The 12,213-nt window shown below is 44.0% G+C and overlaps 1 protein-coding gene across 1 annotated transcript in view; it reads left to right on the top strand.

Annotated features, from left to right (window-relative positions):
• LOC139377006 (calcium uniporter protein, mitochondrial-like) overlaps window positions 1–12,213 on the top strand; it is a 114,608-nt gene that overhangs the window by 98,745 nt on the left and 3,650 nt on the right. The window contains exons 4-8 of the mRNA XM_071120061.1: window positions 6,252–6,422; window positions 6,987–7,091; window positions 7,569–7,729; window positions 10,690–10,893; window positions 11,550–11,666. Coding sequence (XP_070976162.1) covers window positions 6,252–6,422; window positions 6,987–7,091; window positions 7,569–7,729; window positions 10,690–10,893; window positions 11,550–11,666 — 758 coding nt within the window. The remainder of the gene's footprint in view (window positions 1–6,251; window positions 6,423–6,986; window positions 7,092–7,568; window positions 7,730–10,689; window positions 10,894–11,549; window positions 11,667–12,213) is intronic.

Here is a 12,213-nt window from a genome sequence, read left to right as displayed (position 1 = left end):
TGTTGTCTGGTTTAGTGTTGTCTGGTTTAATGTCTGGTTTAATGTCCGGGTCTCGTGTTGTCTGGTTTAGTTTTGTCTGGTTTAGTGTTGTCTGGTTTAATGTTGTCTGGTTTAGTGTACTCTGCTTTAATGTTGTCTGGTTTAGTGTTGTCTGGTTTAGTGTTGTCTGGTCTCATGTTGTCTGGTCTCGTGTTGTCTGGTTTAGTGTTGTCTGGTTTAGTGTTGTCTGGTTTAGTGTTGTCTGGTCTCATGCTGTCCGGTTTAGTGTTGTCTGGTTTAGTGTTGTCTGGTTTAGTGTTGTCTGGTTTAGTGTTGTCTGGTTTAGTGTTGTCTGGTTTAGTGTCGTCTGGTTTTGTGTCGTCTGGTTTAGTGTCGTCTGGTTTAGTGTTGTCTGGTTTAATGTTGTCTGGTTTAGTGTTGTCTGGTTTAGTGTTGTCTGGTTTAGTGTCGTCTGGTTTAGTGTTGTATGGTTTAATGTTGTCTGGTTTAGTGTCGTCTGGTTTAGTGTTGTCTGGTCTCATGTTGTCTGTCTGGTCTCATGTTGTCCGGTTTAGTGTTGTCTGGTTTAGTGTTGTCTGGTTTAGTGTTGTCTGGTTTAGTGTTGTCTGGTCTCATGTTGTCTGGTTTAGTGTTGTCTGGTCTCATGTTGTCCGGTTTAGTGTTGTCTGGTTTAGTGTTGTCTGGTCTCATGTTGTCCGGTTTAGTGTTGTCTGGTTTAGTGTTGTCTGATTTAATGTCCGGTTTAGTGTTGTCTGGTCTCATGTTGTCCGGTCTAGTGTTGTCTGGTTTAGTGTTGTCTGGTTTAGTGTTGTCTGGTTTAATTTAGTCTGGTTTAGTGTTGTCTGGTTTAGTGTTGTCTGTTCTCATGTTGTCTGGTTTAGTGTTGTCTGGTCTCATGTTGTCTGGTTTAATGTTGTCTGGTTTAGTGTACTCTGCTTTAATGTTGTCTGGTTTAGTGTTGTCTGGTTTAGTGTTGTCTGGTTTAGTGTTGTCTTGTTTAGTGTTGTCTGGGTTAGTGTTGTCTGGTTTAGTGTTGTCTGGTTTAGTGTTGTCTGGTTTAGTGTTGTCTGGTCTCATGTTGTCTGGTTTATTGTTGTCTGGTTTAGTGTTGTCTGGTCTAGTGTTGTCTGGTTTAGTGTTGTCTGGTTTAGTGTTGTCTGGTTTAGTGTTGTCTGGTTTAATGTCTGGTTTAATGTCCGGGTCTCGTGTTGTCTGGTTTAGTTTTGTCTGGTTTAGTGTTGTTTGGTTTAGTGTACTCTGCTTTAATGTTGTCTGGTTTAGTGTTGTCTGGTTTAGTGTTGTCTGGTCTCATGTTGTCTGGTCTCGTGTTGTCTGGTTTAGTGTTGTCTGGTTTAGTGTTGTCTGGTTTAATGTCTGGTTTAATGTCCGGGTCTCGTGTTGTCTGGTTTAGTGTTGTCTGGTTTAATGTTGTTTGGTTTAGTGTACTCTGCTTTAATGTTGTCTGGTTTAGTGTTGTCTGGTTTAGTGTTGTCTGGTCTCATGTTGTCTGGTCTCGTGTTGTCTGGTTTAGTGTTGTCTGGTTTAGTGTTGTCTGGTCTCATGCTGTCCGGTTTAGTGTTGTCTGGTTTAGTGTCGTCTGGTTTTGTGTCGTCTGTTTAGTGTCGTCTGGTTTAGTGTTGTCTGGTTTAATGTTGTCTGGTTTAGTGTTGTCTGGTTTAGTGTTGTCTGGTTTAGTGTTGTCTGGTTTAGTGTTGTCTGGTCTCATGTTGTCTGGTTTTATGTTGTCTGGTTTAGTGTTGTCTGGTTTAGTGTTGTCTGGATTAATTTAGTCTGGTTTAGTGTTGTCTGGTTTAGTGTTGTCTGTTCTCATGTTGTCTGGTTTAGTGTTGTCTGGTTTAGTGTCGTCTGGTTTTGTGTCGTCTGGTTTAGTGTCGTCTGGTTTAGTGTTGTCTGGTTTAATGTTGTCTGGTTTAGTGTTGTCTGGTTTAGTGTTGTCTGGTTTAGTGTTGTCTGGTTTAGTGTTGTCTGGTCTCGTGTTGTCTGGTTTTATGTTGTCTGGTTTAGTGTTGTCTGGTTTAGTGTTGTCTGGTTTAGTGTCGTCTGGTTTAGTGTTGTATGGTTTAATGTTTTCTGGTTTAGTGTCGTCTGGTTTAGTGTTGTCTGGTCTCATGTTGTCTGTCTGGTCTGATGTTGTCCGGTTTAGTGTTGTCTGGTTTAGTGTTGTCTGGTTTAGTGTTGTCTGGTTTAGTGTTGTCTGGTCTCATGTTGTCTGGTTTAGTGTTGTCTGGTTTAATGTCTGGTTTAATGTCCGGGTCTCGTGTTGTCTGGTTTAGTTTTGTCTGGTTTAGTGTTGTCTGGTTTAATGTTGTCTGGTTTAGTGTACTCTGCTTTAATGTTGTCTGGTTTAGTGTTGTCTGGTTTAGTGTTGTCTGGTCTCATGTTGTCTGGTCTCGTGTTGTCTGGTTTAGTGTTGTCTGGTTTAGTGTTGTCTGGTTTAGTGTTGTCTGGTCTCATGCTGTCCGGTTTAGTGTTGTCTGGTTTAGTGTTGTCTGGTTTAGTGTTGTCTGGTTTAGTGTTGTCTGGTTTAGTGTTGTCTGGTTTAGTGTCGTCTGGTTTTGTGTCGTCTGGTTTAGTGTCGTCTGGTTTAGTGTTGTCTGGTTTAATGTTGTCTGGTTTAGTGTTGTCTGGTTTAGTGTTGTCTGGTTTAGTGTCGTCTGGTTTAGTGTTGTATGGTTTAATGTTGTCTGGTTTAGTGTCGTCTGGTTTAGTGTTGTCTGGTCTCATGTTGTCTGTCTGGTCTCATGTTGTCCGGTTTAGTGTTGTCTGGTTTAGTGTTGTCTGGTTTAGTGTTGTCTGGTTTAGTGTTGTCTGGTCTCATGTTGTCTGGTTTAGTGTTGTCTGGTCTCATGTTGTCCGGTTTAGTGTTGTCTGGTTTAGTGTTGTCTGGTCTCATGTTGTCCGGTTTAGTGTTGTCTGGTTTAGTGTTGTCTGATTTAATGTCCGGTTTAGTGTTGTCTGGTCTCATGTTGTCCGGTCTAGTGTTGTCTGGTTTAGTGTTGTCTGGTTTAGTGTTGTCTGGTTTAATTTAGTCTGGTTTAGTGTTGTCTGGTTTAGTGTTGTCTGTTCTCATGTTGTCTGGTTTAGTGTTGTCTGGTCTCATGTTGTCTGGTTTAATGTTGTCTGGTTTAGTGTACTCTGCTTTAATGTTGTCTGGTTTAGTGTTGTCTGGTTTAGTGTTGTCTGGTTTAGTGTTGTCTTGTTTAGTGTTGTCTGGGTTAGTGTTGTCTGGTTTAGTGTTGTCTGGTTTAGTGTTGTCTGGTTTAGTGTTGTCTGGTCTCATGTTGTCTGGTTTATTGTTGTCTGGTTTAGTGTTGTCTGGTCTAGTGTTGTCTGGTTTAGTGTTGTCTGGTTTAGTGTTGTCTGGTTTAGTGTTGTCTGGTTTAATGTCTGGTTTAATGTCCGGGTCTCGTGTTGTCTGGTTTAGTTTTGTCTGGTTTAGTGTTGTCTGGTTTAATGTTGTCTGGTTTAGTGTACTCTGCTTTAATGTTGTCTGGTTTAGTGTTGTCTGGTTTAGTGTTGTCTGGTCTCATGTTGTCTGGTCTCGTGTTGTCTGGTTTAGTGTTGTCTGGTTTAGTGTTGTCTGGTCTCATGCTGTCCGGTTTAGTGTTGTCTGGTTTAGTGTTGTCTGGTTTAGTGTTGTCTGGTTTAGTGTTGTCTGGTTTAGTGTTGTCTGGTTTAGTGTCGTCTGGTTTTGTGTCGTCTGGTTTAGTGTCGTCTGGTTTAGTGTTGTCTGGTTTAATGTTGTCTGGTTTAGTGTTGTCTGGTTTAGTGTTGTCTGGTTTAGTGTTGTCTGGTTTAGTGTTGTCTGGTCTCATGTTGTCTGGTTTTATGTTGTCTGGTTTAGTGTTGTCTGGTTTAGTGTTGTCTGGATTAATTTAGTCTGGTTTAGTGTTGTCTGGTTTAGTGTTGTCTGTTCTCATGTTGTCTGGTTTAGTGTTGTCTGGTCTCATGTTGTCTGGTTTAATGTTGTCTGGTTTAGTGTACTCTGCTTTAATGTTGTCTGGTTTAGTGTTGTCTGGTTTAGTGTTGTCTGGTTTAGTGTTGTCTTGTTTAGTGTTGTCTGGGTTAGTGTTGTCTGGTTTAGTGTTGTCTGGTTTAGTGTTGTCTGGTTTAGTGTTGTCTGGTCTCATGTTGTCTGGTTTATTGTTGTCTGGTTTAGTGTTGTCTGGTCTAGTGTTGTCTGGTTTAGTGTTGTCTGGTTTAGTGTTGTCTGGTTTAGCGTTGTCTGGTCTCATGCTGTCCGGTTTAGTGTTGTCTGGTTTAGTGTTGTCTGGTTTAGTGTTGTCTGGTTTAGTGTTGTCTGGTTTAGTGTTGTCTGGTTTAGTGTCGTCTGGTTTTGTGTCGTCTGGTTTAGTGTCGTCTGGTTTAGTGTTGTCTGGTTTAATGTTGTCTGGTTTAGTGTTGTCTGGTTTAGTGTTGTCTGGTTTAGTGTCGTCTGGTTTAGTGTTGTATGGTTTAATGTTGTCTGGTTTAGTGTCGTCTGGTTTAGTGTTGTCTGGTCTCATGTTGTCTGTCTGGTCTCATGTTGTCCGGTTTAGTGTTGTCTGGTTTAGTGTTGTCTGGTTTAGTGTTGTCTGGTTTAGTGTTGTCTGGTCTCATGTTGTCTGGTTTAGTGTTGTCTGGTCTCATGTTGTCCGGTTTAGTGTTGTCTGGTTTAGTGTTGTCTGGTCTCATGTTGTCCGGTTTAGTGTTGTCTGGTTTAGTGTTGTCTGATTTAATGTCCGGTTTAGTGTTGTCTGGTCTCATGTTGTCTGGTTTAGTGTTGTCTGGTCTCATGTTGTCCGGTCTAGTGTTGTCTGGTTTAGTGTTGTCTGGTTTAGTGTTGTCTGGTTTAATTTAGTCTGGTTTAGTGTTGTCTGGTTTAGTGTTGTCTGTTCTCATGTTGTCTGGTTTAGTGTTGTCTGGTCTCATGTTGTCTGGTTTAATGTTGTCTGGTTTAGTGTACTCTGCTTTAATGTTTTCTGGTTTAGTGTTGTCTGGTTTAGTGTTGTCTGGTTTAGTGTTGTCTTGTTTAGTGTTGTCTGGGTTAGTGTTGTCTGGTTTAGTGTTGTCTGGTTTAGTGTTGTCTGGTTTAGTGTTGTCTGGTCTCATGTTGTCTGGTTTATTGTTGTCTGGTTTAGTGTTGTCTGGTCTAGTGTTGTCTGGTTTAGTGTTGTCTGGTTTAGTGTTGTCTGGTTTAGTGTTGTCTGGTTTAATGTCTGGTTTAATGTCCGGGTGTCGTGTTGTCTGGTTTAGTTTTGTCTGGTTTAGTGTTGTCTGGTTTAATGTTGTCTGGTTTAGTGTACTCTGCTTTAATGTTGTCTGGTTTAGTGTTGTCTGGTTTAGTGTTGTCTGGTCTCATGTTGTCTGGTCTCGTGTTGTCTGGTTTAGTGTTGTCTGGTTTAGTGTTGTCTGGTTTAGTGTTGTCTGGTCTCATGCTGTCCGGTTTAGTGTTGTCTGGTTTAGTGTTGTCTGGTTTAGTGTTGTCTGGTTTAGTGTTGTCTGGTTTAGTGTTGTCTGGTTTAGTGTCGTCTGGTTTTGTGTCGTCTGGTTTAGTGTCGTCTGGTTTAGTGTTGTCTGGTTTAATGTTGTCTGGTTTAGTGTTGTCTGGTTTAGTGTTGTCTGGTTTAGTGTCGTCTGGTTTAGTGTTGTATGGTTTAATGTTGTCTGGTTTAGTGTCGTCTGGTTTAGTGTTGTCTGGTCTCATGTTGTCTGTCTGGTCTCATGTTGTCCGGTTTAGTGTTGTCTGGTTTAGTGTTGTCTGGCTTAGTGTTGTCTGGTTTAGTGTTGTCTGGTCTCATGTTGTCTGGTTTAGTGTTGTCTGGTCTCATGTTGTCCGGTTTAGTGTTGTCTGGTTTAGTGTTGTCTGGTCTCATGTTGTCCGGTTTAGTGTTGTCTGGTTTAGTGTTGTCTGATTTAATGTCCGGTTTAGTGTTGTCTGGTTTAGTGTTGTCTGGTTTAGTGTTGTCTGGTCTCATGTTGTCTGGTTTAGTGTTGTCTGGTCTCACGTTGTCTGGTTTAGTGTTGTCTGGTTTAGTGTTGTCTGGTCTCATGTTGTCCGGTTTAGTGTTGTCTGGTTTAGTGTTGTCTGGTTTAATGTCTGGTTTAATGTCCGGGTTAGTGTTGTCTCGTTTAATGTCTGGTTTATTATTGTCACACACCTTGTTTTGTCTGGCTGTGGTTTCTCATGACGTGGGTTGAGTTTAATGAACATGTTTTTATTGACAGTGTTGTTGTGTATGTTCTCTCAGAGGTGACGGTTGTGTACCAGAATGGACTGCCGGTGATCTCAGTCAGTTTGCCGTCCCGGCGAGAGCGATGCCAGTTCACTCTGAAGCCACTCAGTGACTGTGTTGGGGTGTTTCTCACACAGCTGCAGACAGAGGACAGGGGCATCGACCGAGTAGCCATCTACTCTACAGGTAGGGATGAGTACACACTATGTAACAGCTAGTTATCTCTCTCTCTCTCTCTCTCTCTCTCTCTCTCTCTCTCTCTCTCTCTCTCTCTGTCTCTCTCTCTCTCTCTCTCTCTCTCTCTCTCTCTGTCTCTCTCTCTCTCTGTCTCTCTCTATCTCTCTCTCTCTCTCTCTCTCTGTCTCTCGCTCTCTCTCTCTTTCTCTCTGGTTCATGTAGACACTAGTTATCCCTCTCTCTCTCTCTCTCTCTCTCTCTCTCTGTCTCTCTCTCTCTCTGTCTCTCTCTCTCTCTCTCTCTCTCTCTGTCTCTCTGGCTCTCTGTCTCTCACTCTCTCTCTCTGTTTCTCTGTCTCTCGCTCTCTCTCTCTCTCTTTCTCTCTGGTTCATGTAGACACTTGTTAACCCTCTGCCTCCATCTTTCTATCTCTCCCCCTCTCTCTCTCTTCTTCTCCCTCCCTCCCTCTCTCTCTCCTTCTGTCTCCATCCTTCTCCCTCCCTCCCTCCCACTTTCACCTTCTGTCTCCATAATTTTGCCTCCCACCGCCCCCCTCCCCCTCCCTCCCTCCAGATGGGGCGAGGGTAGCCTCTTCTACAGGGATAGACATCCTGCTGTTGGATGACTTCAACCTGGTCATCAACAACGTCAGGCACCTGGTTCGGCCGCCACGGAGAGGTGAGGACAGCCTGGAGCCGGGCTTAAGGATTCACACTAGAAAATAGGCATTCATGTTAGTGTTTGTGTGTCTGTCTGTCTCCATCTGCCTGTCTGTCTGTCTGTCTGTCTGTCTGTCTGTCTGTCTGTCTGTCTGTCTTTCTTGCTCTGTCTTTCTGTCTGTCTGTCTGTCTGTCTGTCTGTCTGTGCCTCTGTCTGTTTGTCTGTCTGTGTGTGCGTCTCTCTGTCTGTTTCTGTGTGTGTGTGTGTGTGTGTGTGTGTGTGTGTGTGTGTGTGTGTGTGTGTGTGTGTGTGTGTGTGTGTGTGTGTGTGTGTGTGTGTGTGGCATCCTGCCTGGTATCACAGTGGAGTAAATAACTCCCAACACACACAGATTTAGATTTTCTACAAACATCTGATGTTTTCTTCCACAATGAGAAATGTTATGTGTTACCATTTGACTTGTCCTGTCCTATCCTCACCTGTCCTGTCCTGTAGATCTGCTGGCCCAGGAGGAGGCAGAGCGTCTGAACGACGTTAAGTTCCTGGTTCAGCAGCTCTACACCACCCTGCGTATAGAAGAACATCAGCTTAGTAAAGAGAAGGAACTGGTGGTCAGACTGGAGGACCTCAACTCACAGCTACGTCCTCTGGAGAAGGTACACACATAAACACACACACACACATACACACATACACACACACACACACACACACACATACACACACACACACACACACACACACACACACACATACACACATAAACACACACACACACATACACACATACACACACACACACACACACACACACACACATACACACACACACACACACACACACACACACACACATTCACACACACACACATACACACACATACACACACACAAATTCCCTCCACAGCTGTTTTTAAATTCTCTTGTTCTACTAACTGAACTACAGAGGACCATGTTCTACTAACTGAACTACAGAGAACCATGTTCTACTAACTGAACTACAGAGGACCATGTTCTATTAACTGAACTACAGAGGACCATGTTATACTAACTGAACTACAGAGGACCATGTTCTACTAACTGAACTACAGAGGACCATGTTCTACCAGCAGAACTACAGAGGACCATGTTCTACTAACTGAACTACAGAGGACCATGTTCTACCAGCTGAACTACAGAGGACCATGTTCTACTAACTGAACTACAGAGGACCACGTTCTACTAACTGAAATACAGAGGACCATGTTCTACTAACTGAACTACAGAGGACCACGTTCTACTAACTGAACTACAGAGGACCATGTTCTACTAACTGAACTACAGAGAACCATGTTCTACTAACTGAACTACAGAGGACCATGTTCTACTAACTGAACTACAGAGGACCATGTTCTACCAGCTGAACTACAGAGGACCATGTTCTACTAACTGAACTACAGAGGACCACGTTCAAATAACTGAACTACAGAGGACCATGTTCTACTAACTGAACTACAGAGGACCATGTTCTACTAACTATAGAGGACCCTGTTATACCAACTATAGAGGACCATGTTCTACCAACTGAACTACAGAGGACCATGTTCTACTAACTGAACTACAGAGGACCACGTTCAACTAACTGAACTACAGAGGACCATGTTCTACTAACTGAACTACAGAGGACCACGTTCTACTAACTGAACTACAGAGGACCATGTTCTACTAACTGAACTACAGAGAACCATGTTCTACTAACTGAACTACAGAGGACCATGTTCTATAAACTGAACTACAGAGGACCATGTTCTACTAACTGAACTACAGAGGACCATGTTCTATTAACTGAACTACAGAGAACCATGTTCTACTAACTGAACTACAGAGAACCATGTTCTACTAACTGAACTACAGAGAACCATGTTCTACTAACTGAACTACAGGGGAACATGTTCTACTAACTGAACTACAGAGGACCATGTTCTACTAACTGAACTACAGAGGACCATGTTCTACCAACTAAACTACAGAGGACCGTGTTCTACTAACTGAACTACAGAGGACCATGTTCTACTAACTGAACTACAGAGAACCATGTTCTACTAACTGAACTACAGAGGACCATGTTCTACTAACTGAACTACAGAGGACCATGTTCTACTAACTGAACTACAGAGGACCATGTTCTACCAGCTGAACTACAGAGGACCATGTTCTATTAACTGAACTACAGAGGACCACGTTCAAATAACTGAACTACAGAGGACCATGTTCTACTAACTGAACTACAGAGGACCATGTTCTACTAACTATAGAGGACCCTGTTATACCAACTATAGAGGACCATGTTCTACCAACTGAACTACAGAGGACCATGTTCTACTAACTGAACTACAGAGGACCACGTTCAACTAACTGAACTACAGAGGACCATGTTCTACTAACTGAACTACAGAGGACCACGTTCTACTAACTGAACTACAGAGGACCATGTTCTACTAACTGAACTACAGAGAACCATGTTCTACTAACTGAACTACAGAGGACCATGTTCTATAAACTGAACTACAGAGGACCATGTTCTACTAACTGAACTACAGAGGACCATGTTCTATTAACTGAACTACAGAGAACCATGTTCTACTAACTGAACTACAGAGAACCATGTTCTACTAACTGAACTACAGAGAACCATGTTCTACTAACTGAACTACAGGGGAACATGTTCTACTAACTGAACTACAGAGGACCATGTTCTACTAACTGAACTACAGAGGACCATGTTCTACCAACTAAACTACAGAGGACCGTGTTCTACTAACTGAACTACAGAGGACCATGTTCTACTAACTGAACTACAGAGAACCGTGTTCTACTAACTGAACTACAGAGGACTATGTTCTACTAACTGAACTACAGAGGACCATGTTCTACTAACTGAACTACAGAGGACCATGTTCTACTAACTGAACTACAGAGGACTGTGTTCTACTAACTGAACTACAGAGGACCATGTTCTACTAACTGAACTACAGAGGACCATGTTCTACTAACTAAACTACAGAGGACCATGTTCTACTAACTGACCTACAGAGGACCATGTTCTACCAACTACAGAGAACCATGTTCTACTAACTGAACTACAGAGGACCATGTTCTACTAACTACAGAGAACCATGTCCTACTAACTGAACTACAGAGGATCATGTTCTACTAACTGAACTACAGAGGACCATGTTCTACTAACTGAACTACAGAGGACCATGTTCTACTAACTGAACTACAGAGGACCATGTTGTACTAACTGAACTACAGAGGACCATGCTCTACTAACTGAACTACAGAGGACCATGTTCTACTAACTGACCTACAGAGGACCATGTTCTACTAACTGAACTACAGAGGACCATGCTCTACTAACTGAACTACTGAGGACCATGTTCTACTAACTGAACTACAGAGCACCATGTTCTACTAACTGAACTACAGAGGACCATGTTCTACTAACTGAACTACAGAGGACCATGTTCTACTAACTGAACTACAGAGGACCATGTTCTACTAACTGAACTACAGAGGACCACAGGTGTAAGTGTCTTATTATTGATATGTGTTTCTGATTGGCTGTCCATCCCAGGTAAGAGAGGAACTGAGTCGTAAGGCGGAGCGTCGTACCACCTGGGTGCTGTGGGGGGGTGTGGCCTACATGGCAACACAGTTTGGGATCCTGGCGCGTCTCACCTGGTGGGAGTACTCCTGGGACATCATGGAGCCTGTCACCTACTTCATTACCTACGCTACCGCCATGGCTATGTACTCCTACTACGTACTCACACGCCAGGTAACACACACACACACACACACACACACTGTTACACACACACACTGTTACAGACACACACACACTGTAACACACATACCGCCATGGCCATGTACACCAGGTAAGAGACTAGGCCAGGTAAGAGGCCAGGTAAGAGGCCAGGCAAGAGGCCAGGCCAGGCAAGAGGCCAGGCCAGGCAAGAGGCCAGGACAGGTAGGAGGCCAGGCCAGGCAAGAGGCCAGGCCAGGTAAGAGGCCAGGCCAGGTAAGAGGCCAGGACAGGCAAGAGGCCAGGACAGGTAAGAGGCCAGGCCAGGTAAGAGGCCAGGACAGGCAAGAGGCAAGGACAGGTAAGAGGCCAGGCAAGTGGCCAGGCCAGGTAAGAGGCCAGGCCAGGTAAGAGGCCAGGCCAGGTAAGAGGCCAGGACAGGTAAGAGGCCAGGCAAGAGGCCAGGCCAGGTATGAGGCTAGGTAAGAGGCCAGGCCAGGTATGAGGCCACGTATGAGGCTAGGTAAGAGTCTAGTCCGGTCAGGTAAGAGGTCATGGACTAGTGTCTGTCATTTGTAGTTTTGTATAGTGGTTCTCTAAGGTTTGTATGTAGGAGGGTTGTGTAAGTATTCTAGTTTATCTAACAGCCTGTTCTCCCCTCCCTCCCTCGCCTCCCCTCCTTCCTGTAGGAGTACATCTACCCAGACGCCAGGGACAGACAGTACCTGCTGTTCTTCCACAAGGGGGTGAAGCGACAACGCTTTGACCTCCACAAGTACAACCTGCTGAAGGACTCTATCGCTGAGGTAGGCACTAACCCATCCACAAGTACAACCTTCTGAGGTAGGCACTAACCCATCCACAAGTACAACCTGCTGAGGTAGGCACTAACCCATCCACAAGTACAACCTGCTTAAGGACTCTATCGCTGAGGTAGACACTAACCCATCCACAAGTACAACCTGCTGAGGTAGACACTAACCCATCCACAAGTACAACCTGCTGAGGTAGGCACTAACCCATCCACAAGTACAACCTGCTTAAGGACTCTATCGCTGAGGTAGACACTAACCCATCCACAAGTACAACCTGCTGAGGTAGGCACTAACCCATCCACAAGTACAACCTGCTGAGGTAGGCACTAACCCATCCACAAGTACAACCTGCTTAAGGACTCTATCGCTGAGGTAGACACTAACCCATCCACAAGTACAACCTGCTGAGGTAGACACTAACCCATCCACAAGTACAACCTGCTGAGGTAGGCACTAACCCATCCACAAGTACAACCTGCTTAAGGACTCTATCGCTGAGGTAGACACTAACCCATCCACAAGTACAACCTGCTGAGGT

The sequence above is a fragment of the Oncorhynchus clarkii genome, chromosome 20 (assembly GCF_045791955.1).
Source record: "Oncorhynchus clarkii lewisi isolate Uvic-CL-2024 chromosome 20, UVic_Ocla_1.0, whole genome shotgun sequence".
NCBI classification, from domain to species: domain Eukaryota; kingdom Metazoa; phylum Chordata; class Actinopteri; order Salmoniformes; family Salmonidae; genus Oncorhynchus; species Oncorhynchus clarkii.
This window is presented reverse-complemented; position numbering and strand designations above follow the sequence as displayed.